At 47.4% G+C, this 26,152-nt stretch overlaps 1 protein-coding gene across 2 annotated transcripts in view; it reads right to left on the reverse strand.

Moving 5' to 3' along the window:
• The window catches only part of SLC16A12 (solute carrier family 16 member 12), a 167,632-nt gene that overhangs the window by 62,744 nt on the left and 78,736 nt on the right, over nucleotides 1-26,152 (reverse strand). Inside the window, exons 1-2 of one of the 2 annotated variants that reach the window (XM_075352365.1) lie at nucleotides 17,482-17,536; nucleotides 12,118-12,395 (exon numbers count right to left, since the gene is read on the reverse strand). In XM_075352365.1, coding sequence (XP_075208480.1) covers nucleotides 12,118-12,224 — 107 coding nt within the window. In that variant the 5' untranslated portion in view covers nucleotides 12,225-12,395; nucleotides 17,482-17,536. Of the gene's footprint in view, nucleotides 1-12,117; nucleotides 12,396-17,481; nucleotides 17,537-26,152 lie in introns of those variants that run through there. The other variant, XM_075352364.1, reaches the window with a different exon arrangement.

A 26,152-nucleotide genomic window follows, 5' to 3' on the forward strand; every position in this document is an offset into this window, starting at 1 on the left:
CAGCAGTGGTGGTCAGTCTCCTAGGCAAAAAAAAAAAAAAAAGAAGGTTACTATCTCAAAGGTCAAAATTTTAATAAGCAACAAATTTGCAAAAATGCTTGTTTTTACAAGCACTATCCAAGAACAGTCATCTATGAAGATGGAAAGAACCCTTAAAAAGGTTCTATTTACCATCTACAATATGTCCTCATTCACAAGTTCGTGTTTTACAAGTGTTTCCAGTATAAGTCAATTGTAGTTTGTGCACCAAAAGTCAGAAAAAAATAAATAAATAAATAAAAATAGATCCATATCTGATTTTGATATCATTTGCATATGAAAATTCCCTATTTAAGTCAATATCTAGTGAGTATGGCATGTTTGGAAATTTTTTTAATGGAAGAACAAGTGTCACACTGATGCTAAAACTGGACACATTAACAAAAAAAAAAAAAAAAAAAATAAAAAAGTATAAAATACAGGGATCAAAATACATTTTTCTCACATCCCCAAAAATCTGGCAGTCTTATTGCAAGTTCAGCCATTTAAGTTTCCAGACTTTTGCTAGGTCTCATATTCTAAGGCCGGTTTCACCCATCCGACATTCAGAGACCATGTGCGCATTGCCTTAAGCTGGACCAGCCGAGGGGCTCCTGATCTAAACTCAACAGCCTCATAGGTATATTTTGTATGAGGCTACTGAAAATGGGTCGCAGTCAGTACATGGACTGTAAATGTTGAATGTGCAAGATTGGTCAGGGATAAAAAAAACAGCCCCTGAGGAACATTATCTTTGGCATGACCAGCAGATTCAAGAGCAGCATACTGCCTTGATAAGTAAGAGCGTCAATATACTTTTGACTAATGTTGGCTTTATTGGCAGGATTGGAGGACAATCCACTGTGTATGGGGTCCTCCAAACTCTCCCTTAGGGTACTTTCACACTTGCGTTGAACGGTATCCGTTGCATTGCGTTGTGTAACGGATGCAACGGATGTGTTGCATATAGTGGCACAACGGATGCAACGGATGCTGCAAAACAACGCAATTAGTTATTTTTTTTTTACAGTTTTACCAGCGGCAGACTATTGTAAACGATCAGCTGATCGCTCCCTGCAGCCGGCCGCCGGGTGATCAGCTGATCGCTCCCTGCAGCCGGCCGCCGGGTGATCAGCTGAGCGCTGTCACTTGCCGGCGCCCGGGCATGCCGGCGGGCGGGCGCTCAGCTGAGCGCTGTGACTTGCCGGCGGCCGGGCATGCCAGTGGCCGGTCGCTCAGCTGAGCGCTGTCGCTTGCCGACGGCCGGGCGCTCAGCTGAACGTTCGGCCACCGCGAGCCAAAATAAAGTTTGATTTAAAAAAAAATAAAAAAAGAGCATGTGCAGTGAAATCCAGAGGATTCCGCTGCTCAAAATAGCGTTACATGCTGCGTTCCTCCCGCTGGGCGGAAGCAACGGAGCGTCGCCCAGCGGAAGCAACGCAGGTCCTTTTGGTACAATCCGTCACCCATACAAGTCTATGGGAAACAGCGGAATCCGTTAACTGATTCCGCTGTTTTCCAAAAGGGCGAATTGTAACGGAAGGAAATAAACGCAAGTGTGAAAGTACCCTTAATGATGTGGGAGAAAAAAAAAAAAAAAAAAGTGGTCAGACAGTTTGATGCAGACTCCTGGTTCTTCAAGCAGATCAGCCATAGTATGTATGGCCAGCGTAAGTTCAAGGAACCCCATTTGCACCCAACTCACCGACATACTTGCAGTTTTAGTTACAGGGAAATCTCCTTCATAGTGCAACAATATTTGTTTTAAGGGTTTTTTTTGTTTTTTTTTATAAATTCTAAGAACAGATTAAAAAAAAAAAAAAAAAAAAATGTAAATAGTGGAGTTCGGGTGTTGAGCCTTCGTTTTCTAGGAAGGAGGAGCAGGATCATTCAGCTGATCATAGCTGTTTGAAACTAAAATGACTGGCTCAGTAGAAAGTATATGGATGTGAAGCACCCAACGAGGTCTTGGGAATACTTGTCACCAGGCCGATGAGGGTCAGGGGATGTTACGGGTGGCCCTGCCCGGTTTTGTGACCCCAAGGTGTCCACAAAGGGATGGAGGATGGGATGAGGATGTTGGGAATAGTAGTCTCGTGACACAACCTGTGGTATGCGGCCAGGGATTAGGCGCCGCTGCGGGTGCTGTTCCTCTGGGGTGGATGGTGTTGCAGCCGGGATGGTTCAGCTCCCCACAGGTGGAGCTTGGCCCCAGGTAGGATGATGGTGGTGGTAGTGGCCGTTGGCGCCGAAGAGCGGGACGACGGCAATAACAGGACAACACAGGTGGCTGCGGTCCAAGTTCTTTTTACTCAATGCTGTCGTCACCCTTGGAGTGCCAGTTTCCGCGGTCATTGGCCCCAGCCGTTCTCGAGTAAGTCAGAGGCCACCACCATTCTTGTGAACTGAGAGACCTTCCTTTCTGCGCTCTTTAGTGTGGATCCCCGTAGCTTGAAATTACTTGGGGACTCAATGTCCTTGAGTTTAGTTTCCGTTCCGTCTGTAGGCAGCGCGAGTCCTTTCTGGGGCCTGACCGTGATCTCTACTCTGGGCTCTATATGCTGCTGTGCTCAGGGATCCTGTGGTGGCCAGAGGGACGTGAAATCCCCCTGTCTGCAGATTCTGGTGACGCAACCTGAAGTGTACGGCACCTTAGGGCTCTGCACCCCAACTGTGCTGGAGCTGAGGGAGCTATTGAGCTCTACCTCCAGCAACCATGTTGCTCCTCTGTCTCTCCAGCTCACCTGGTCGCCTCCTGCTTCTTCCAGTCGGGCTGGTCCTAACTGTGGAAGCTTTAAAGCACTCTCCACAGTGGCCGTGTTGTTCTATGTCCCAGACTATTGTGAGGTAAATGTCTGCCTGTTCTCACTTCCCTCATGCTGCCCCCACCTTCTTGATTACTCAGTAGTGCTGGGGAAGTCCCGTTGCTATGGTGACCACCTCTAGCCCAGTTCCAGTGGTAAAGCACCTGAGCTGTATGTGTGTTGTGTAAGTGAACAACAGTGGTTAACCTCTTCCTTACCCGGGATGAGTACTGCACCTTAAGTGAGATGCAAAACCCTGTGGCGACTGAGCCTCAGTGGCGCCACAGATTCACTCAGGGGACAGCAGCGCTAAGCTGGACACTTCTACATAAGACACCCCAGGACTAGTCAGGTCGTGACAGGGTACTGCATGCTGTTTATCTTTAGTGCAGGACTCAACCCCCCATGGTTCTGGGTCCCCATCTTGCCGTACTGCCTCCATCAACATACACAAATCCTAGTGACACCCCACACCAACACTGTCAGGCACACCAGTGGTCTGCTAAGCTGGAATAAGGCCGCCCACCCCGGGGTCAGGCAGGGAGGTGACAAGGGAGTTGGCTCCAGGGGAGCAAAGTGAGTGGAGCTCAAAGAGTCGGCTCCAGGGGAGCAAGGAGAGCAGCGGTAGCCCTCGAGCTGTGAGGAGCTCGAGGAAGCTGGGAGTTGGAGCTCCCAGGGGAGAAGCAGACTAGGTCGCAGATGGTGGTCTGGACCCAGAGGAGTTAAAGACCCGGTCGCGGGAGATTGGGACTGGGTGCTTGGCTAGTCTTGGATGATAGCCAGCAGCCGCAGTTGAATACCCGGGCTGGGACCGAAGGCACGTCTGGGTACTAGGTTGGGGAGAAGCTTCAAGCAACCCGACAATTAACCTGCAGAGGACAGGGCCTGTATGGACTGTTCCCACGAAGCTCAGAGATCGGGAGCACTACCACAACGAGGGGGATTGGGCTTTCCAAGCAAAGCAGCCCACTGAAATCCCAAGCGTGAGATCTTGAGAGCAAGCTCCTCTACTACTCTTAGTAGGGAACGGGGCCCGGAAAGCTCCAAGCTGATGGGCCATCTAGACACTCTAAAAATACTGTGCCCAGAGGCAGGCCACGGACAAACAGGCAGTGCTGCACGGGACAGGAGCCGGACGAGCTCCCCAAGAGGACAGCGGCACCCAGAAACTTTGTTTACTACATTGTCAGCATCTGCTTTTCTTCTGAGTGAGTACCTGATTAACCCCTGCAACCAGTGAGCCTGCGCTCCCCCTGCACCCCAAACCACCATCCTGAGTCCCGGGGCCTTCCCCTACCCGTGAAGGGTAACCTTCATCTGGCTGCCCCACATAACCACCCCGGGTACTCCCAACGGCAGTACTCCCTATTACCACAGACCACGGGTGCGTCACGAACTACCTAAATCCCATTTAAAATACACCCATCATCACATTTTGGCGTGACCCTGAGCCCCCGGGTTGAGATCCTCGAGCCACGAGTAGCAACGTCCGGATACGAGCGGTCCAACCGCTTCTGGGGCGGGACATGTACGGGACATACATGCCAGCCCTAAGCAATCAAAACATTATGTAGGTCATCATCACACATACAGACTACATAACTGACCAATAAGAGCCAGCTGATAGCAGTTTTGAAAATTAACATACTGAAGGGCATATACAGAAATTTGGGCGCCCAGTTTGGAGGAACTCATGATTAGAGATGAGCGAACCGGTCGCGGTTCGGCTCGAGGTCGGTTCGCCGAACGGAGCTCCCGTTCGAGTTCGGTTCGTCGAACCGAACTCAAACTGCATAGGAAACAATGGCAGGCATTCACAAACACAAAAACACCTAGAAAACACCCTCAAAAGGTGTCCAAAAGGTGACAAACAACTCACAACACAAACACATGGGAAAGTGACAAGGACATATACTCATGCGAAAACAAAAGAGCTGGACAAGGAAAAAGAGGAGGAGACACAGATATATGAGTATATGCAAGGAAACATCGATGCCATTATTGTGCAACTTGAGCCCTGCTCATTTTAGGCTTCCAATCTGGATAAATTGCCTGAGATTGCCACGTATGCCTTGGGTATCTTGTCGTGTCCTGCAGCCAGCGTTCTCTCGGAACCTGTCTTCAGTGCTGCTGGGGGTCTGCTGGCAGATAAGCACAAGTGTCTGTCCACTGACAATGTGGACATGGCTCTCAGAGGACTTTTCTTCCCCTGGGTCAGCCAGGGGACGGGAAAGGCACGCGTATTTTTGAGAGTGCTTCATGCAAAGCATCTTTTTCTTTTTCAAAAGGGGGGTCAACTGATGCCAGTCAAGTGGGGTGTGTGTGGCCCAATTAGTGGAAACGAGGGAGACTGTGGTTGGAGTCCCCTCGCTGTGTTTTACATGATTTTCGAAGGGCATGACATGCCTAAGAGGTTGAGTTTCATCATCTGCAACTTGTTGGCAACAGAAAGGCTGCCTTTACACCCTTTTGAGACCGAGGATTTTCGAGACCTTATGCCCATTGCAGTGCCCCAAGAGCCGATGGCCAGTCGTCACTCCTTCTCCAAGAAAGGCGTGCCCGCGCTACCACTGAAGGTCGCACACAACCTCACCGATTCCTTGAGAAACTGTGTGACAGGGTGCATTTCACCACAGATACTTGGACCAGTAAGCATGGACAGGGGAGTTACATGTTGCTGACTGGGCACTGGGTAACTATGGTGAGAGATGGAGAAGAGTTTGCTGTACAAGTCTTGCCATCCCCACGACTTGTGTGTCAATCCTTCCTCTGTATGTACAAGTTCCTCCACTGCTTCTGCCTCCTCAACCTCGTGTGGGTCCTCCACCTCGGCCCAAACCCTGTGTGGTCAGTCCACCCTTCCTTGTAACTGCGCCCAAGGAATCCCACACACCTCCTTACTATGCTGGCAGCAGAGCTCAAGCCAATCAGGCGGTCAAATGTTTACTTTGAAATGTAGGGGAAATGTGACACCGCTGAGGAATTGTGGACGGTTAGCTCTGGAGAGTGAGACCGAGTTTCATCAATGGTTGTCTACACTCAACCAGCAGCCAGGGAAGGTTGGGTGCGACAATGATGCAAACCAGTCTGCGACCCTTCTTCAGGGCAATGTGGCACACGTGCCTTGTATGGCTCACGTGTTGAACCTGGTTGTCCAGCAATTTTTAAAACACTATCCCGGCCTACATGGCCTTCTGACCAGGGCACGGTGTAACGCCTGCCTGGATCGACACACTCAGATGGGTTGTAAAGGATAGGCTAGAGGCAAGCCACTCACCAAGCTGGACACCCAGAACCCTGAAACCCTTTAACCCCTATACAGTGATTTGGAATTACACAGGGCCCAAGTTGATCAATACCTGTGGAAGGCTGCAGTTCCAGAGAATAGTAGTCATGCAGGGTCAAAAACATTAATTGAGGAAGAGGAACAGAATGGGACGGCCAGGACTTAATCAGAAAACAAGCAGAGGTGAAATGCGGATCGGCCAACGAGGTACATAAACAGCAAGCAGGAAACGTAGTCAGGTAACAAGCACACAAACTCAAAACTGAACTGGGGGTAACAGTAACAAAAGGTTCATAGCTTTGTCTGGCAGTGGTCTGCAGACAGGAGGGGCCTAAAAAAAGGGTGTGGTGTCTTCCCATTGGTTGTAGCTGAATGATGGTACTTCATCTGTGAGATACCCACCACCTACATTCAGCCTGTGGTTCTGTATCTGTCAAGATAACGCAACCCAGTGGGTGACCATAACCTGCGTCCACCTGCGCCGCAGGCATCGACTCCTTTCCCATCATCAGCACTATGCACGAAAGGAACACGTGGTCACCTGGCGACCGGAGTACAAATTGATTGAGTGGACTATGTTGGTGACTTAACAGCCGTGTGCGGCAATGATGCAAACCTGTCTGCGGCCCTTCGTCAGGGCAATGTGACACACGTGCCTTGTATGGCTCACGTGTTGAATCTGATTCTCCAGCAATTTTTAAAATACCATCCCGGCCTACATGGCCTTGTGCAGCGGGCACTCTGCTATGTGCTCACTTTCATCCTTTGCACCCAGCAGCTCAACAACTTTCATCGCTCCGGAAGTCTTAGGGTCTGGCGGTTAAACGCCGGAAATGCGATGTTCCGACACGCAGGAATTGGAATCTGCACATGTTGCAGCGTCTGTGGCGGTATACGGTATGATGTATACCCTGGGCTAACTTGATCCAGAGGTGGTGCAGATCACGCTGCTGGAGTGGTGTCAGATCAAGGACCTTTGCACCCTGCTACACAGTTTACAAATGTCGACGAAGAGGTTTAGCACTGGCGATGCCATTCTCAGCGTGACAATTCTGGTCATCTACAAGATGGAGCACACTGTATGCATTATTCGGAGTCAGGTGTTTGTCCAAGAGGAAGGAGAGGAAGTACAGTAGGAGTCATATGCAGAAGGGATAATAAGATGTACAAGGTCCATACATTGAGCGGCACCTAGGTGGCAGTCATGGTGGGGGATAGGGATTAACAAGGGCGCATAGTATCAGCAAAAATTGTTGCGGAAGGTGCAGGAGCCAATGAAGAAATGGAGGACGAACTTGCGATGGGCATGGAAGACTCAGCAGATGAGTGAGAGCTTGCTCACATTTCGGTTGTGCGAGGTTGGGGGGAGAGGGCAGAGGAAGGAGGCACGATTCTCACCTCTCTGCCACCAACAAACCAAGGACTTTGTCCTCCTGGATGCACAAGACACATGAGCACCTTCTTGCTGCACTACCTACAACATGAACCTCGGATTGTACGAATTCGAAGTAATCCAGAATACTGGGTTGCCACACTGTTAGATCCCCAGTACAAGACAAAATTTGGCGAAATAATTCCTGCCATAGAAAGGGACGCACGTATACAGGAGTATCTGCGGAAGGTGGTACGGATTCTTAGATCTGCTTTTCCAGTAAACACCAGTGCTGCACAGAGTGAATCTCAACGCTTTGTCATGGATAGGAGGAAATGGGCTTTTACTTGTCCACATCTGAGGGACCGAGGGCTGGCTGCTGGGCTGAGATGGCGTTGAGTACGGTGTCCCTGCAGAGTTGCACTTTTGGTCATATACCAAATGAGTTGAAAAAGGACAAATGATGGTGGAAAGGGGAACAGGTGTGTTGGAAAGGGGAAAAAAGTTTTTGTCCGTGGGTTTGGTGGTTAAGCAATGTAACATTTGATGAAGAAACACCATCTGTTACGGTGGGACTGGCAGATTTGGATAAGGTGGTATATACTATGTTAGCGGTATATAACGAAAATGAATAAGAAAAGAAAGAGAAAGGTTTATATCCCCATCAGCAGTCAATGTCCACCGTGCTCCAAGATGGAAAAGGAGAGGTTGGCAACTGGAAGGTTTGGTGGAGGATACAGAGCTGTGTGGCTATGAAACTAATAGTTGCCTGAACCGAGTTAGACGCCACTCGGATCGAGAGTGGGAGCCCTGTTAGCGTCACAGGGTCCAAACGCCCACCCAGCCCAGAAACTCCCTGTTAACATCACAGGGGCCATTGAGTACGCTGACAGTATGCATTGGGGCCACACCTGTGGACAGCAGGCGCATCAGCAGGCCTGTTAATGCCACTGGGCTGCACAAGCAGGACTGGTAGGACAGGAGCTGGTCTTAACCGTTCTGCGTTACCAACTGTGGTGGCGGCCTGCATCGACGCCCTATCCCTGCCTACCTCTGGCCTAAAGCCGCAATGGGTTCAACACATGGAGGTGTGCTCTTTCGGAGCATAATAGAAGACTGCGCACCTCCTTGTTGGCTCCAGCCAGTTTTATAACCTGGGTCCGCCCCATACCAGGGTGGACCACAATGCACCTCCTGGAGACAAAAGCAGAGTGACACGTCATGAGTGGCATAACTAGCGTCCTATTTGGAACCGCAACTTCAATAATGACCTCATGGCTGTCATGACCCAAACACCTCACCAGTCATCGTCTGACCATCAATAATGAGGTGACAAGTCATAGGGGCGGGCCTCTGCAAGCCATTTGGGAGTGGCCTGGCCACATCATCAGGACACCTGATGCCCTGTGGTCTATATGGGCCCCCCCCACATCAGGGGCAGGGCCAAAGAGTTCATTACCGGACCTAGTTTCTGATGCAGTAAGTGCCTGAGCATGGTCAGTTGCATGAAATAGAGTCTCTGAAAAAAGACTATCAGCTTTAGCATGGTGTCTCGGCACAAAACAGGACTTAGACCCGGCACGGAGTGCAAGTACCTGTGCAAAGAGGCTTTTCGCACTAAGTGTGGGAGCATGCGCTGTATCCCGAAATGAAGACTTAGCGTCAGGAATGGCACAGTCAGGCTGATCATACTCACTAGGCGAAACACTGTAGTTAGGCTGCAGCTGGGGTAAATTGGCACACGCATGCACACTAGCTGCCTCTCCACACTTACACGTGGAGGAGAAATTGCTCTTCAGGTGTGGACTTTGAGATGCTGTCTATGAACAGAAGGAAAAGCTAAAGAAAGCCTCACTTTCTATCCCTCCGAATTATCAAATGCAGCAATGAATTCCCTGAGTTTGCTATAACATTAGCGTAGCAAAATGTGCATGAGGGTGTCCTAAACAGGTGCTAGAAATAGCTTGGCACCAGTGGGACAATAATGAAATACAACATCCAGTTCTATGATGCCACTAAATGGCAGTATTTTTTGCTATCAATATAGCTTATTAAAAACAGAGCAGGAGGGTGTCCTGCACAGGTGCTGCACATAGATTTGCACCAGTGGGGCACTAATGGAGTACAACAGCCACTTCTTGTATGCCACCAAGTTTACTCAATTTTTGGTATTATAATGTCTTAGTAAGTAACAATGAGTTTGAGTGTGCAATGCAGGCAGACGTGCTGCAAATATCTTTGCACTAGTGGGATGATACAGAAGTCCAACAGCCACTTTTAGGATGCCACTAAGTTCACTCAGTGTTTGCCAGTATAATGGCTTAGTTATAATGAGTTGGAGTGTGCAGAGGACAGGAGGGTACAGTGGCAGGGTTGTGGGTCTCTGGGTAGAGGAAAGGAAGCCTGCCTTTCTATCCCTCCTAATGGGGAAATGTGTGTCGCCCTGGGCAAGCCAGGGGACACAGGTCAAACACCACCACACCCCACACTCCAGGTAGGCACATCACAGCTAACCAGAAATCCTTGTTGCCTTCCTCCAGAGGTTGATGATGCACACCAGGGGGTGGGCCATGCGGTTGGCTCCGCCCACCAAGGAGCTCACAGCTCTGGAGGCAGGAAGAGACCAGGCAGTCTGTCAGGGAGGAGGAAGTGGAAGGAGTGAAGTGAAGCCCAGGCAGGGCAAGTGTGAGGAGCTAAGTAGAAAAGTAAACAGCTAAGTGAAAGTAACAGAAGAGAAAGACAGCCTGAAGGGTCCAGCTTTGTGAGGGCCAGAACAGCAAGGTCAGCGACGGCGGTGACCGTCTGGAGGGGGACCGTTTGGAAGTTCCTGGAAAGACCCCGTTGGCTGTGTGCCCGGTGGTCTGGAGCAGTGTTCCGAAGGACAGTCAGCACCAGGGCAGGGGCCTCTCGGACCCCGGCAAGGCTAGGAGTCGCCAGATTTGCCAAATCCGTCAGTGACGGGGACGCAGATCCCCCAACAACCAAGTCCCGATTGAAGGCAACAGCCCAACCGGTATTGGAGAGACACCGCCACCGCCACGGCACAAGTTTCTCAGGGCCAGCGCCTGCGGGCAAAGTGTAGAGCTCCTCCGGCCCAGATTGCAGCCGGGGAGCGGGTAACCGGATGGAATCCACCGCTACCATCAGTCAACACAGGTGCAAGGAAGAGGGACATCACCGTCACCTACCGGGAGTGCAGGTGCAGCCGTCTGTGGGACCGTCCTACCAGCCGTTGGTTTACCGTACAAACTGTGTCCGTGTGTCAGGCTGAGTGAGTACCATAGTGCCGCAAGGCACAGCGCTGCCCCCGCGTCCCTGCGCCCTCCAGGCCCCACACTTCACATCTCATCACCGGGCCCCGGGATCACCAACCCCTACCCACGGAGGGGCAACACAACACCTGGCTGCTCCGCATCACCATCCCCGGGACCCCCATACTGAGCAGCGGTGGTGCAATCACCACAACCGTGGGTGGCGTCACGAACTATAACAATCCCCACACCCAACAAACACCCCCTTTCACTCACGGGCGAGGAGTGTCGCTCGAGAAACCCCGGGATCCGGCCCACAGCTCGAGCCACCAGGAGCAGCTGCCGGACGCGAGCAGAAGGGGTGAGCGCGGTGTGCTGACACCCTCCTCCCCGCCCGCGACAAATGCAGCGAGGAAATCCCTGACCTTAGCTACACAGACGCTGTCTCTGTTTTCAGGACCTGTCACCTATGGCTCTGACCCTGCCGGTATGAGCCCTTAAAAGGACTGATAGAAAGTGCTATCCCTATGCTGTCCATCACTGTGTATGGAGCGTATACAGCTGTATCGGCGATAGGAGCTGCGCCAGTGATGTCTGACACCAAGGACGCAGAAGAGATAATGGCGTCCGGACGGGCAGATACTCGTTTATAATGCAGGGACATGTGACATGGACATCCTATCACACATGCCGTTGCTTCTCTGGCTAAAAGTCCACTTAGCTGTGTGTGTGTGTCTGGGATTGGCTGACATGCTGGCCCTCCCCACTACACGCGCGCGCGCTTAGGGAAGGAAGACAAGGAAAAAAAAAAAAAAAAAAATGGCGATCGCCATTATACATACAGCAGTGATCTGAATGCGCTGTTCCCGCACACTATACACTGAAATGTCATAATAGTGTGAGTCACAGAGTGAGTTACACTATTACAGCGGAAAGCCAGATAGGAATTAGCTGGGTTTTTTTGCTGCTAGAACCGTTCTCGAACATATCTAGAACTATCGAGCTTTTGCAAAAAAGCTCGAGTTCTAGTTCGATCTAGAACAGCCCCCAAAAATCACTCGAGCCGCGAACTGGAGAACCACGAACCACGAACTGCGCTCAACTCTACTCATGATGCCCCAGCTTCCAGAATTTTGAAAGAAATGGGAGGATGCCAAGCAAGGGCAGGGTGATTCAGCACTGGGCCACCTTAGTTTACAGCCCAATAGGCATGTTCCATATCACCATTGGTGGTACACCACTGCTCATGCTAGGTAATGGCACAATATGCCAATATTTAGTAAGACAGTAGTTTCTAAGATAAGGGAATTTTGAACCGGATTGTCAAGTCAAGTCAGTGCAGACACTGATAATATATAAAAATAAACACAATAGAAGAGCATATACCTTGTAACCGCTCGTGTGCAGACTGTGACAAGAAAGCAGCCGATCACAATCATCCACCCCCAGCCGCCATCAGGTGGGGCTGTGTGCTGAATGGTCTTCTTTGTCATGGTTGATAACTGAAGGCACCTTTGGAGTCCAAACTTCCCACCTCAAGCTGGTATAAACGGTGGTGGAGCTTTTTTGTCCACATAAGATCACACCAAGATGCAGGCAGATTTCAGGCGACATGCGGAATACTCCAGGACAGAAGTCTTGTGAAGTACAATTTTATTCACCATCTGAAAGAGACCATAGACCATGATGGTGAGGATTTAACGTAGCTAACAAAATTCATAAAATACCAAAACTAATAGAACAAACCATCACAATTTATTAAAATTCTCTTGTTTCCAGGGCACAAGTTTAGGAAAGCAGATATTTTATCAGGGGTGTTACCAGTCATTGTAATCCTGCCTGTGATGATAATGAGACTGCTGAAAATAGCTTTAAGAACATATATTATAGAAGAAGTCTAAGTTAGCGACAAGAGCCAAAGTAAAAATTGCAAGACTTCTTATTTTTTTCATACAAAATTGTGATGGGTACATTAAAGCATTGGCAAAATTTTTAAGAGTATACACAAAAACACAAAAAAAAAAACCAGATCTAAGCAAAAGGTAATTTTCTGATGACACATGGTCTTTCAGGAGTCTTATTTCGCATTCGTAAGATCTGAATCTGCTTAGTGTGACAAGTGGGAATGTCTAGATGGAAAGAAGACCAATACTCCTTTTCAAACCCTTATAGAAAATCTGGCAATAGAGTAAATTAAAAGCAAAAGCTACAAAAATAAAAATTCCAATGGAAACCACAACAAAAATGCACAACCCTTAATAAGCGTAATCCGCTTCATCAAGAACTAATTAAGCATAATCTTGGCTACAGGATAAGAACAAACCCACTAAAAAAAACCCGTAGTAAATACAAATAGGACATCTGCAGACAACATGCAAAGCAGACAGGAAATCCAATAGGCATTGCTACTCTGAATTTCATGTTGGTAGATTTTAAGTGATAAGACCGATGCCAAAAAAAAAAAAAAAAAAAAACAAGAAACATCTGTGCCGCCTCCGTGTCAGCAACCGGGCTGCTCGGATCCGGATCCGCGGTGGCTCGAGGGGCGTTCGGACCCGGGGGTCGTGCGGCCACTCAAATGAAGGGGGTATTTACAGGGGATTGTGTTAGAGTTCGTGACACCATCCGTGGTATGTGGTAATGTGGAGTACCACTGCTGCAGCTGGGAGTACCCGGGGCGATGGAATGGGGCAGCCAGATGTTAGAATCCTCCACGGGTGGGGGGGGGGGTAAGTCAATACCCCAGGACTCTGTGATGGGAGCTGGGCGGTGCCATGGGGAGCGAAGAGGGACACTTTCGCACTCACACAGTCCATAAAGCTGACACGGACAACTGGATAAACCAAAGTTCTAGACACCGCTGAGGGGAGCTAGCTTGGGTCCAGTCCCCGATGATGTTGCCTGGTGATCTGTGACCTTACTCCTGGGACTAAGTGCTCTCTTCTTTTGGTCCCGGTAGCATAAAACTAGTCGGGTCCCGCTCCCCAGTGTGGCTAACTGTGGGAGCTTGTTTTCAGGGTTCACACTTGGGATTTTCTTCACTGTTTTTGTGGAAAGTCCTATCTCCCTCATTGCGCTAGTACCCAGATTTTGGAGCGGGTGGAGAGCGGATTTTGAAGAATCCGTTGTCATCGGGTAAATTGTCAGGTTGCCTGAAGCTACTCCCTGACCTAGGGTCCATGTACCCAGTGGTGCCCTGGTCCCAGCCCGGTGATTGTACAAGGCCACCGGCTGTCCTCCTCAACAGTTCCGTGCCCATTGTCATGATCCCCCGTGACCGGGGACTCAGCTCCTACCAGGCCCAGACCAACGTCTGCCACCTAGTTGCTTCCAAGGAGCCCTGCTCCTGACCTCCTTCACTTTCAACTCCAAACTTCAACTTCAACTGACTGACACTCCTGACCTCCCCTTAACCAACCCCCCCCCCCCCCAAGTGGGCGACCCTATTCCACTCCGGCCGTCCACTGGTGTGTCTAGTGGGTGTGGTGCAGAGTGTACCTAGGACTTTAATTGACTGATGTTGGCAACACCATGTAGTTGGGGACCCATAACCAAGGAGGAGGTGGATATTGCACAGAAGGGCAGATTGCACAATACCCTGTGACGACCTGATAGTCCAGAGGCGTCACACATCCACAAATCTAATATTACATTGCTTCAACAATTCCATAGCATATTACTGTTACTGTTCCAAAAAAAGAACATGCAGGGGTGGGTAAGAAGAAGTGCATGTTCCCCCTGAATATTCTTTACTTGTATAATGTGATTTGTATTATGTCCTGCATTATTGTTATGGTATGGAATGCATAATATGCAGTGTGATATGATGTGTAGTACTGTGCTATGCTGACAGTTGTGTCAGAAACAGTTCATGTTTATCTGTATAATGCTCTAAACAGTACTGTGAGGAAGCTGTGCTCTGCCCAGCAACAGAGTAGGGAAGGCTAAGAGAGTGTTAATATTTCGGACTAGCCCAGAATGGGAGGGGCTAAGTTCTGGGGACAGAGACGGTTTCTATCTAGAAGCTCAGATAGGGCCCACCGTGTGACAAAGGCAGACCTTAGCTCTGTGTATTCTGCAGAGCCACAAGATGTGGGTGTCCTTGAAGAGAGGAGACCAGAGCAGAGGATAGCAAGATCCCGAGAAAAGAGCAACTGAAGGAGGGAAGAAGATCACCCAGTTACAGCGTAATCTATAGGAGCCAGGTCAAAGGTCTGTCCAGAGGACTTAAGTGACGAGTCCTAGTGCAAAACAGGACGTGGAAGGAAGGGAATGTCTCGGGTGGGAGTTCCATAAGCGTCGGAAGGCTTGCAGCCCAGTCCCGCCATATTACTTTTCCTTTAAGGAGGGAAAAGATGCAGAACAGCTAGAGGAGAAAATTACATTCATAGACTGATGTGGTGCTAGGCTGGGACTAGTGAAAACTAAACTAGTGAAGGAGAGAAAAAAAAAAAAAGTGAAAAGAACGTGCTTAATGATGCTCTGCGAAAAGGAACCATACGAGAAGATATATCCACTATCCTATGCATATAGTCCGCAAACTTTTGTTCAGTATAAATGTTTTTCAGAAATTGGTTATTTACTTGAATTAATTGCGTAACATCTGGTCCTGGCCAACCCAAGTCATCAGCAACATGCGTTCTGTCAGTGCATATCACCTCAGTATCAACAGCACTCACATCCAACCAGGACCTTCTTTCATGTAGCATGCACTGACCTTGAAGACAACCTTTCCCACAGCTAGAGATGAGGGACCCTGAACTTGAAAGTTTGGTGTAGGTACCAAACACAGACTTTGCAAAGAAAAAAAAAAAAAAAAGTTCAAGTTCGGGTGCTTTACGTATGCAAACCACTCGAGTGAGCATTGGTGAAAATAAAAAAAATAAAATGTTAAAATCAGATAGGGTGTTAAAAGAGAAAAAAAAAAAAATCTGCCCTCACTCTTCCGGAACTGCTCTGTTAATGGCTGGCTGTATGTGGGTAGAGACCCGAATTGCCCAGTCATTGACTTCAAATGAGTTTCAGGTCACGTTTGGGTCCAGAACAGAATTTAATCTAAAGTCCGGCTGATCCCACAGAACCCGAACTTCCATTCTTCTCTACCCACAATTTCTGCCCAGTGTCACGCTACAGGTGTAATCAGCTGACATTTTGTAGGTGATTGCAAAGTATCCGAAGAAGCCTGCTGCTGCTGCTACTACTACGTTAGTTTATATAATATTATATTATATCTCTTTGAAAGGGTCCAAACTAGATGAGTGCTAAGACAGTGTCTCAACACGGTTTGGCTATGTGCGCATGATGAGTTTTCGACATTGTATTGTCGTGTCAAACATGCAGCGTCTTACAGGTACAGTAAAGTGAATTACATATATAGAAATCTCCTGCCACTTTGAGCCCTGGTGTGAGTGGCAACTGGGATTTTTAGGCGTGTGTTGCTGTTGGGGGCACTGGTGTTACAGGTCCCAGTGGATAGGTCCTGCATCCCTGAGAGGATGCAGTTCCCTGTAGTGCCCTGAGTGGCTCAGAGGTGCTACACAAGTAATAGTAATAATAGGTTTAGAAATGCTGCATCATCAAAAACAACAAAAAGGTCAAAGTGAGAGTGTAGCCTTATTGGAGATCAGTAGTCATTCAGATTTGGATTTCTGTGGCTATTAATGGTAAAAGATGGGCGTCTACAAGGCATGGACGTCTACAAGGCACGGATGTCTACAAGGCATGGACATACATCACCTTTCCTGTGTTAGGTGATAAGTGCATGACCACTAAGGGTTACACTGCAGGGATTTCCAGCAATCACAGGAACGCAGGTCCCATACACATCATACCCCTTCACCATATGACCACTGTAGGTAGGCATTTGAGTGGCATAGCAGTCAATTATTTGGTCTCCCACTTCATTCAATGACTGTAGGACTGATAGTTGAGCTCCGTACATGGCGGACTCCGACTCCTATATGCACATGCTCAGTAGTTGCTTTATTCAAGCTCCTCATAGCTGATGAGCAAAAAAACAGGAAAGAAAAAAAAAAAGGTACCATAAACCCCCCATTCTTATGGGTAGCATGGTAGTGGGACCCCCAATGATAAGACAGACACTGATCACCTCTCACACTCAAACATATCTTGATAGGTCAGTTAGTTTCCTATAGGATATTTAGATTGTGATACTCATTGGGGCAGAGACAGGAGTAATTACCATCTCTACACAGCACTGTGGAATATGTTGGCAGTATACAAGCTACAAGAAGTATGGATACAGTGTTAAATGGTGGAGAACATAATATAAAGATATCACATGTGCGACAAATATATTTAAGTGTATGTGGTATGATACTGACATTTCTAAAACCGTATTAGTTCATAGGCATGTCAGATATAATAGATTATATGTGTATTCTATATACATTTATGGTAATGACTGGGAAATTATAGAATTCAAATAATAAACTAATCTTTAGTATAGTAAAAAAAAGTGTGTTGGTCCTATACATACAATCATACATAAAAGTACAATGACAGATCAATCCAGTTCCTACCATTACCTAGTAAATGTAACGATCCATATCAAAAAAAGGTAAAACCTATAATCCTATAATATAACCTCATAAGCAATTGAGTCGTTGCACTTTAGAAAAAATAAAAAAATAAAAAAAATAAATAAAAAAAAAAATCATAAATCTTATTTAAAAAAATGTCACCATAAATTACTAGCAGGGTAAAAGAAAAATAATATAAAACACTCACCATAGAGCAGTGTGTTTGCCCTGTCCATGTAGTTAGACTTTTTTCTGAATCTCTCCTGGACAGTTTCATAGTTTTTAGGACTGACGGCTGCGGCTATAGAATCTTCAGTCCCTTGCTTTCCACCTTTGACCCACAATTATGTGGTGAAGGGAGGGGGGCACTACCATATGTACTTCCTAAAGGTCTAATGTTCTCAAACACACAGATCAGAGATAGACATTGAGTGTAAACAGTCTATCCACAAAGACCACACTTGCTTGAAGATTTGTTCATTCTGTCTGCAGCAAGAGGCTTCATGTTGTGTTGGGGTCTTTGTTGGTGATCTCAATTCATGTCCAAAAACACTTGGACCCCAGAAATAAAGTGGTGTTCACTTTGTTACTGAACATCAGAAAATAGCTCATCCCTACATTTTTCATACCAATTAAGGAGGAGTTTGTGGCACATGTGCCTGGGTCACCGCAAAGTATTGCTGCATGTGCATTTCAATATGTATAACATGTATTGCCAGCTTTAATGAGATTCATTTTTCTCTGCTATTCACAATATACAAATATTTGCCCACAGTCCCTTACTGGGGCTGTTCCCCTTGCTGATAAGGCTTCTGTTTGTGCCCTAAAAGGTTAAAAAGGGTCAGGAGCACAAGTGTGAGGTAACTTCAGACTGAGGCAGTTGAAGGCAGAGTGTGTATGAGGTGAAGTGAAGACCAATCTGGAAACGGTGCTCTCCTGAGGCAACTTAAAACCTCTGGAGGGGCCAGCAAAAAATAGCTAGGGTATCAGTCCCTAGGCCACCTGGACTTTCAAGGTCAGTGGCAAACAGAGACTGCTATTAGCCTTTTCATAAGGAGCAGTGTAATAGCCCAGGAGCTCACCAACGTGATTGAGCCTGAAATCTTCTGAAACAGTGAATTTTCCCTTCAGGATTTAAGTCGCCTGCTTGCTGGAAGTGACCAAAGATCCAGAGTTTTCTGGTCTTGAAAATCCCAGCATTTCAAGACACCTATTCCTAGGTAGGGAAGTAGAGGCAGGAGAAATACACTACCACCACACAGCAGAGAAACCAAACTCTCATTGGGGGCAGGTCAGACCACCATCATTGTGAATGCTGTAAGGAATGTTCCAGACTGTTCTGCAGAGCTTCAGTTAAAAGTAAAAGCTCCCTGTCCTGTTTCTGGGTGGATTATTCTCGGCTGCGCCATCCATACCTCAACATTCCCAGGAACCAGCCCTAGTTGAGGGAGTGAGGGGGAAAACCCACTGGCACTGTGCATCACCACCTAAGTCCTGGGGACCTTCAGCAGTGCCCAGCTATACCACTAGCCGAACATCCCAACTGGCGTCATGAACTCTGTTTAATTTTATAAAATTTCTCTCCCCTTTTTAATATTTTTAACCTCATCACAAAAGCCTTGTGCCCGGTATGGCCACTTCGCCACTTGGACTCACCACCGTTACATCAGAGGTCTACTGAGGGCAGCACAGGTTCACATGTCCTGTAATCATCCGTTAGAATGGATCCGTTGGCAAAAAATTCTGTAAAACACAACTTTTTTGTTCATTGCTAAATAATTGATGTCTGCCAGATCATTTTTTTTCATCGGAATTTATGGAGGATGTATCTGTTAACGGTTTGCTATTTAGCCATCCATTTTACTTGCATTTGTAACGGATCTGTTTGGTTTTTTCTTACAGGATCCATTACAAATGGAAGATAAATATCAATCCGTTAACAGTGCTGTTATCCATAGACTCCCATGTTAAATAAACAGATCCAGCAGAAAACATTTTGCCCACATATTTCTGCAGGATCCGTTCTAACGGATGATTACAGGACATGTGAACTTAGTCTAAACTCTGAACGACACAAGCTGCTGAGCTCACTCAAAGGCATCAGCGCCACAGATAATAGACATCAGAACTCTGGTCTGGACCTGGGCAGGGTGAGTAAGACAAAGGAACAGGACTTTAGGTGACCGGAATATCCCCTTTTATGTCATGTGACTTAGTGTTCATGACAAATTCAATGGTCTTAAGATTCAGTCTGCAGCCTATTGGCAGATGACCACATGCTTATCAACTCTATTGAAACATCTGGTATTCTCCAAAAAAAGGATAAACTGTCCACACTCCAGATAGAGTTGGGAAATCTTCAGATGCCACCAATGCCATCTGACACCTCTCAGAATCCTTCCCTTCCAAAAAGTTTCCTTCAATAAAGGAGCTGAAGAATGGAGGTGGTAATGAAGAGGTGTGGAGAAAGGAAATAATTAAAATCAAGGGGCTTTGATCTATGTAGAAGTCTTAGAGAGCTCTTCCTAGTTGAGCATGCACAAAAGTTGGCAAGTATGGTTAACACCGGCTAATGGTTATTATTATTTATTTAATTTATAGAGCACCATTTATTCCATGGTGCTGTACATGAGAAGGGGTTCTGCAAAGAGCTACAGCTTCTAAAAGGTCTAAAGGACAAACTGATAAAAAAAAGTTATGCAAAAAAGTGAAAAGGAGTAATTATCTATGACATTGAGCAGTGGAGCAATACTAGGGTTTTCCAGGAAAAAATAATATTTATGGGCATATAAGGTCTTTAGATTCTGAAAGGGATTAGATACAGTTGGTGTCTTTTTGTAAATAATAATTTGTATCAATTTAAGGTCGTAAGTGTAAATACCATGCAAATGGAAGAAAAAAAAAACAAAAAAAACTCTCTTCATGGAATAAAAATATATTCTTAAAAATTCCTTTTGCTAATCTACATGTATTTCCTCATTCCATATTATCTTTTAGTTTATTGTATTGTTATGATTATGGGGCCTATCATCTTGCCGGAGTGCCTACCATAGCAGTTCCAAGGGTTTACTTTCGATCGCGTGCCTGGATAACAAGGAAAAAAAAAAATATATAGCACAATAAATCAGTCTTAAGTGGTATAGTGTTTTAGGCATCCTCTGTGACATGTATAGGGATCACTATGCAGCAGAGTAGGAGGAAGCAGAAGCTGCTGAGATGTCTCCACCACCAAGTGTCAAAAGGTGTCCTTCTGTCATCTACCTCCAGCTTTGTTATGGCATGTAGATCTTTATTATTATGAAATAACTGCTGTTTTAAGGGATAAGGAGCAAGTTTGGTCACGCAGCTCTAACAATAGTTGCCATGTTTCAGAATCTTTCTACAGGAGTTTAAAGTCATGGCATACTATGCAATTACACCATTCAAACTAGTACTAAGGGACAGCATTTCCACATACTGCATGTTAAATAAGTCAATTAGTGCTTAATTATATGTTGCATTAGTACAAATCTTGTATAGAACTTCATTCTAGTCAAGTACAATAAAGTCAACACTACTAGACGATAAACACATTCAGTTAGATTTCACAGTTAGCTGTAGGCTCCAGGCATTTTTTGTTTCTGAAAAACTCTAATCATTGGAATGAGGTTGTTTTTAATGGAAAGAGCATGGATTTCTGCAAGCTGCGCCAAGATTAAACTCATTTAAAATCTGCAGTGAGGGCTGAGACCAGAACTCAACAAACCCAGGCAAGTACCAGAGCCCCCAGCAGTTTTAAAGTTTGAATTTGCAACTGTAGGAGGTATTCGCGCCCCCCTCCTACTGTTTCATGCTATTTGTCGATGTTGTGAAGAGAATGTGTTTTAGGTACCAAGCATACTGTTAATCTAATATATATATATATATATATATATATATATATATATATATTATATATATATAATGTATGTATGTATGTATGTATGTATGTATGTATGTATGTATGTATGTATGTATGTATGTATGTATGTATGTATGTATGTATGTATGTATGTATGTATATGTCCAGGATTGGCATCTGCACCGTCGCAGCTACAGCCACAAAATTTTGCACACTCACTTCTGGACCCAGAGAGCGTCATAGGCTACGTTTTGGAGGGGAAATCTTAACCCATCTCTCTACAGTTAATCGCCAAAAAACCTGCCTCCATTAAAGCGAATGGAGCTGGGAGCCACAGTGCAGCCAGAACTTCAGAAGACTGCGCAGCCACGCCCTTATATGGAATGTTGGCATGTCACAATGCAGCCAGGGAAAGAGGCAGACACAGACAGGGAAAGAGACAGATGAAACGTCCGCGCCGGAGCTTGCAGGGCTCGCACGGTCACCGGGCCGGTGGTATTCGGGGGTCAGGCTGTGAGTGGCCCGACCCGGCTTCCGTGACCCCCGGCGGGTTTCAATAAAAAGGAATGTCCGACAGTCAGTCCGGTGTTACAAAGGGGGATGCAAGGAGGGTAACTGAGTTCCTGGGGAGCTTGCTATCGCTCTCCCCCAGGTAACGATACGGGACGGGGACGGGGGGGGTGCTTCCAGCGCCACCCGTGGTCTGTGGCCAGGTGTTCAGCCGCCGCTGCGCAGTCTCTTTCCAGGGCAGGTGTTACGGGCAGCCGGATAGAATCGTTCCCCACGGGTGGAGCGGGGTGGCCCCGGGAGGTTTATGAGACCCAGGGCAACAGTCCTCAGGGACAACGGGGGCACAGTGCGGCGATATTACTCACACCAGTCACGGAGTGCAGTTCCAGTTCTTTATTAAGAGTCCGTTCCACATCGCTCCCGGGTGCTGGTCCTTGCCACTGGTAGCCTTTGGTCGGTCCCGGGCAGGTAGGGGGAAGGGGCCGGTGGAGTGATCTGGGGGTCCCTCTCACTTTCGGTGCAATAATGCTATCCTCGTGGCATGGAGCATCTTGGGGACCCGCCGCCATTCTGTCTGTCTCTCTTCCAGTAGCGGAAACCACACAAACCGCCACCGGGTACAACTTTCTCCAGGAATCCCCAGTCCTCAGCTCCATTCCCTTCCTCTAGGTGTTATCAGCCATGGTCTCGTGGAATCTTCTCAACAGGAGCGGTCCTGTGTAAGTCTGCACTCCCCTGCAGCCTCTGACGTTCTGCACTAAACTCACTCCTATTCAGGCCCCCCTCCCCTTGGTTATCATGGGGACCTGCCTGTGTACAGCCACCTGCTCATTAAGGAGACAGGATGAGTCATGGACTCAAAACTTCATGCTGCAAAAGCTATTAACTCCTTCCTGCCAGTGATGTGAGTGTGTGTTGTGGGGACTCTTCTTCCTCCTGCCTGGGAAAAATGGGGTAACATTTAATACCCTGTAACGACCCGTTTACAGGGGCGTTACGACAGACAGGCAAAGTGACAGACAGGCAAAGTGACAGACAGGCAAAGTGACAGACAGGCAAAGTGACAGACAGGCAAAGTGACAGACAGGCAAAGTGACAGACAGGCAAAGTGACAGACAGGCAAAGTGACAGACAGGCAAAGTGACAGACATAGATAGACAGGGAAAGAGATTGAGACAGACGGAGAAAGACTAAGAGAGATATATACAGAGGGGGAGACAGAGAATGGGAGAGAAACAGAGACAGTTACTATCCCGGGCAGCGCCGGGTGCTATGTTGTGAGGCGAAATTTTAACCCTGTGCGTTCCAATTTACCAATTTTGCCCCTATCTACATAATGGTGAAAAAGTGAAAACGAAAGGTGTTGGGGGCAAATTGACAGCTGCCAGATGTGAACAAGGAGGACTTAAAGAATGAGAGAGATGGCGACAAAGAGTATATACCGTACAGTTACTAAGGTGGGGCCTCGATATGGGATACTCACCACACTCGGGAATATGAACACACAAAATGCGCCACACACTACCACGTGCTTGAACACATATACCACCCTCAGCACACATCTCACCACACATACACCAACCTCGCCACATAATCGCCCTAAACACACACAAGTCTGGTATTAGCCTTCAAAAATAAAAATCTGATTAATAAGCAGCCAAACTACAAGAACAACAAATGTACCACATAGGAAATACGGCAGCTGTCAGTCACATGACCTGTCTATATGTGTATGTGTGAGCTAATATATACTGTCAGGGGGAGGGCTTTCTGTTGCCTGGAGATTTATCAGGCTGCCAATAGCAGCCAATCACAGCTTAGCTTCTATTTTGCTACAGTTAATTAATCTGAGCTCTGATTAGTTAATATAGGCAACAATTTAATAATTACATTTCTATTTGTTTTGTGGTTTTTGTGTGCAGAATACATTATTGTTAATACATTCTATTTTGTTAACAGCAGTTATTAACCCGGGCGAAGCCGGGTAGTACAGTTAGTTTATTTGATAAAATGACTACCACTGCTAGAAGTGAAGTTCATATCCCCAATGTAGCAGAACAGGGACAGAGTAGTAGCTGTCAGGCAAGAGCAGATGTTAGATAAGATAGGGGAATGTAGAAGCTATGGACAAGTAGCACAAAATGGTCTTACCAGTTAAAAAATAAATTAATGAAATTAGGTAAACTCACCTATAGGGGTTGTGCCAGTCACAACTCCTATATTCACGTAGTATCAAGGTTAAACAGCTGCAGCCCCAAAGTATTCAGAAGGAGATAAAGGAAACCGGGCGTCACGCCGTGCTCATCACCATTCAAGACTAAATAAAATTATTCCAGGTCTTTATGGAGATTGCTAATTACAGGTCAATGCGTTTCGGAGGTCGCAGCCCCCTTCCTCAGGACATATAGCAGTGACAAGAATAATCCTTATTCTTGTAACTGCTATATGTACTGAGGAAGGGGGCTGCAACCTCCGAAATGCGTTGAACTGTACTTAGCTATCTCAAAGACATGAAATAATTTTTTGCACACAATATTTTACTCTGCCTTCAGCAGGACAGATCAAAATGCGCAGGAACGCAATGGTGGCCTCTGTGTGAATGAGGTAGGATGGATCATGTGCGACGCCCTGGATCCCAGGGGTCACAGGTCACAACACTCACCACATACACCCCCCCACACTAGAAAGGTACCACCAAGCAACCACAAAGAACTGATTGCCTCCCTCAGTGTTAGACAGGCACACCAGGTGGGCGGAGTCAGGCGGAAAGACACGCCACCCCGAGGAGTCTGCTGGCCTGAGGCAGGAAGACAGCTAGCTAGTTAGTTCAGACAGTCAGTGCAGACACCATCACATGTTTCTCAACGCAGTGATTCTAGAGCAATGCCCCCTGGGAAATATTCAAAGCAAGAAGGCCTGCGGAGACACCATCACATGTTTCTCAACGCTGGCAGGAAACTAGCCAGGTCTTTCACCGGGAAGGAACAACCACGGGAAGAGCAGTCCCCAGTCAAGGAGACCACCTATGCCAAACATGGTATCCATCCACAGAGAGCCGTTTCGGGGTATTTGCCCCTCATCAGTGTGGAGTAGGAATCTGGCTAGTGGGACATTGCCTAGTAAAAGACTATGTGAGCAAGGATGGTTGACCTTAGGGAGATCAACATCCACCACTGCGGAGACACCATCACATGTTTCTCAACGCAGTGATTCTAGAGCAATGCCCCCTGGGAAATATTCAAAGCAAGAAGGCCTGCGGAGACACCATCACATGTTTCTCAACGCTGGCAGGAAACTAGCCAGGTCTTTCACCGGGAAGGAACAACCACGGGAAGAGCAGTCCCCAGTCAAGGAGACCACCTATGCCAAACATGGTATCCATCCACAGAGAGCCGTTTCGGGGTATTTGCCCCTCATCAGTGTGGAGTAGGAATCTGGCTAGTGGGACATTGCCTAGTAAAAGACTATGTGAGCAAGGATGGTTGACCTTAGGGAGATCAACATCCACCACTGCGGAGACACCATCACATGTTTCTCAACGCAGTGATTCTAGAGCAATGCCCCCTGGGAAATATTCAAAGCAAGAATCTGTCTGTGGATGGATACCATGTTTGGCATAGGTGGTCTCCTTGACTGGGGACTGCTCTTCCCGCGGTTGTTCCTTCCCGGTGAAAGACCTGGCTAGTTTCCTGCCAGCGTTGAGAAACATGTGATGGTGTCTCCGCAGGCCTTCTTGCTTTGAATATTTCCCAGGGGGCATTGCTCTAGAATCACTGCGTTGAGAAACATGTGATGGTGTCTCCGCAGTGGTGGATGTTGATCTCCCTAAGTTCAACCATCCTTGCTCACATAGTCTTATACTAGGCAATGTCCCACTAGCCAGATTCCTACTCCACACTGATGAGGGGCAAATACCCCGAAACGGCTGTCTGTGGATGGATACCATGTTTGGCATAGGTGGTCTCCTTGACTGGGGACTGCTCTTCCCGTGGTTGTTCCTTCCCGGTGAAAGACCTGGCTAGTTTCCTGCCAGCGTTGAGAAACATGTGATGGTGTCTCCGCAGGCCTTCTTGCTTTGAATAGTCAGTGCAGACAGACGGTTCAAACAGTCAGGCAGGCAGACGGCAGTGGCCGGCTGCAGGAGACTGGGAATACGACCAGCGGAACTGTAAAGGACCGGGACAGGGTAGTGGCCCACCGGAACCGAACCGGGGAGCTAACTGGATACCGGAGCACCAGGCAGGGTACTCAGACCCCGACTAGGCTATATGCCACCACCATAGTCAGATTAATTGATTGCGGTCTGGACCTCAGGGGTTCATTCTCACCAAAGTCCCGTTTGAAGGCAACAGCCCAACCTGTCCGGATAGTAGCCACCGCCAAAGGCCAGAGATCCATGGGCAAGCGTTTGCGGGCAACAGGGGCTCCTACGACACATACATGCCAGGGAGCGGACTACCAGTGCTCAGGCACAATGGTCACACTACAA

The sequence above is a fragment of the Anomaloglossus baeobatrachus genome, chromosome 5 (assembly GCF_048569485.1).
Source record: "Anomaloglossus baeobatrachus isolate aAnoBae1 chromosome 5, aAnoBae1.hap1, whole genome shotgun sequence".
NCBI lineage: Eukaryota > Metazoa > Chordata > Amphibia > Anura > Aromobatidae > Anomaloglossus > Anomaloglossus baeobatrachus.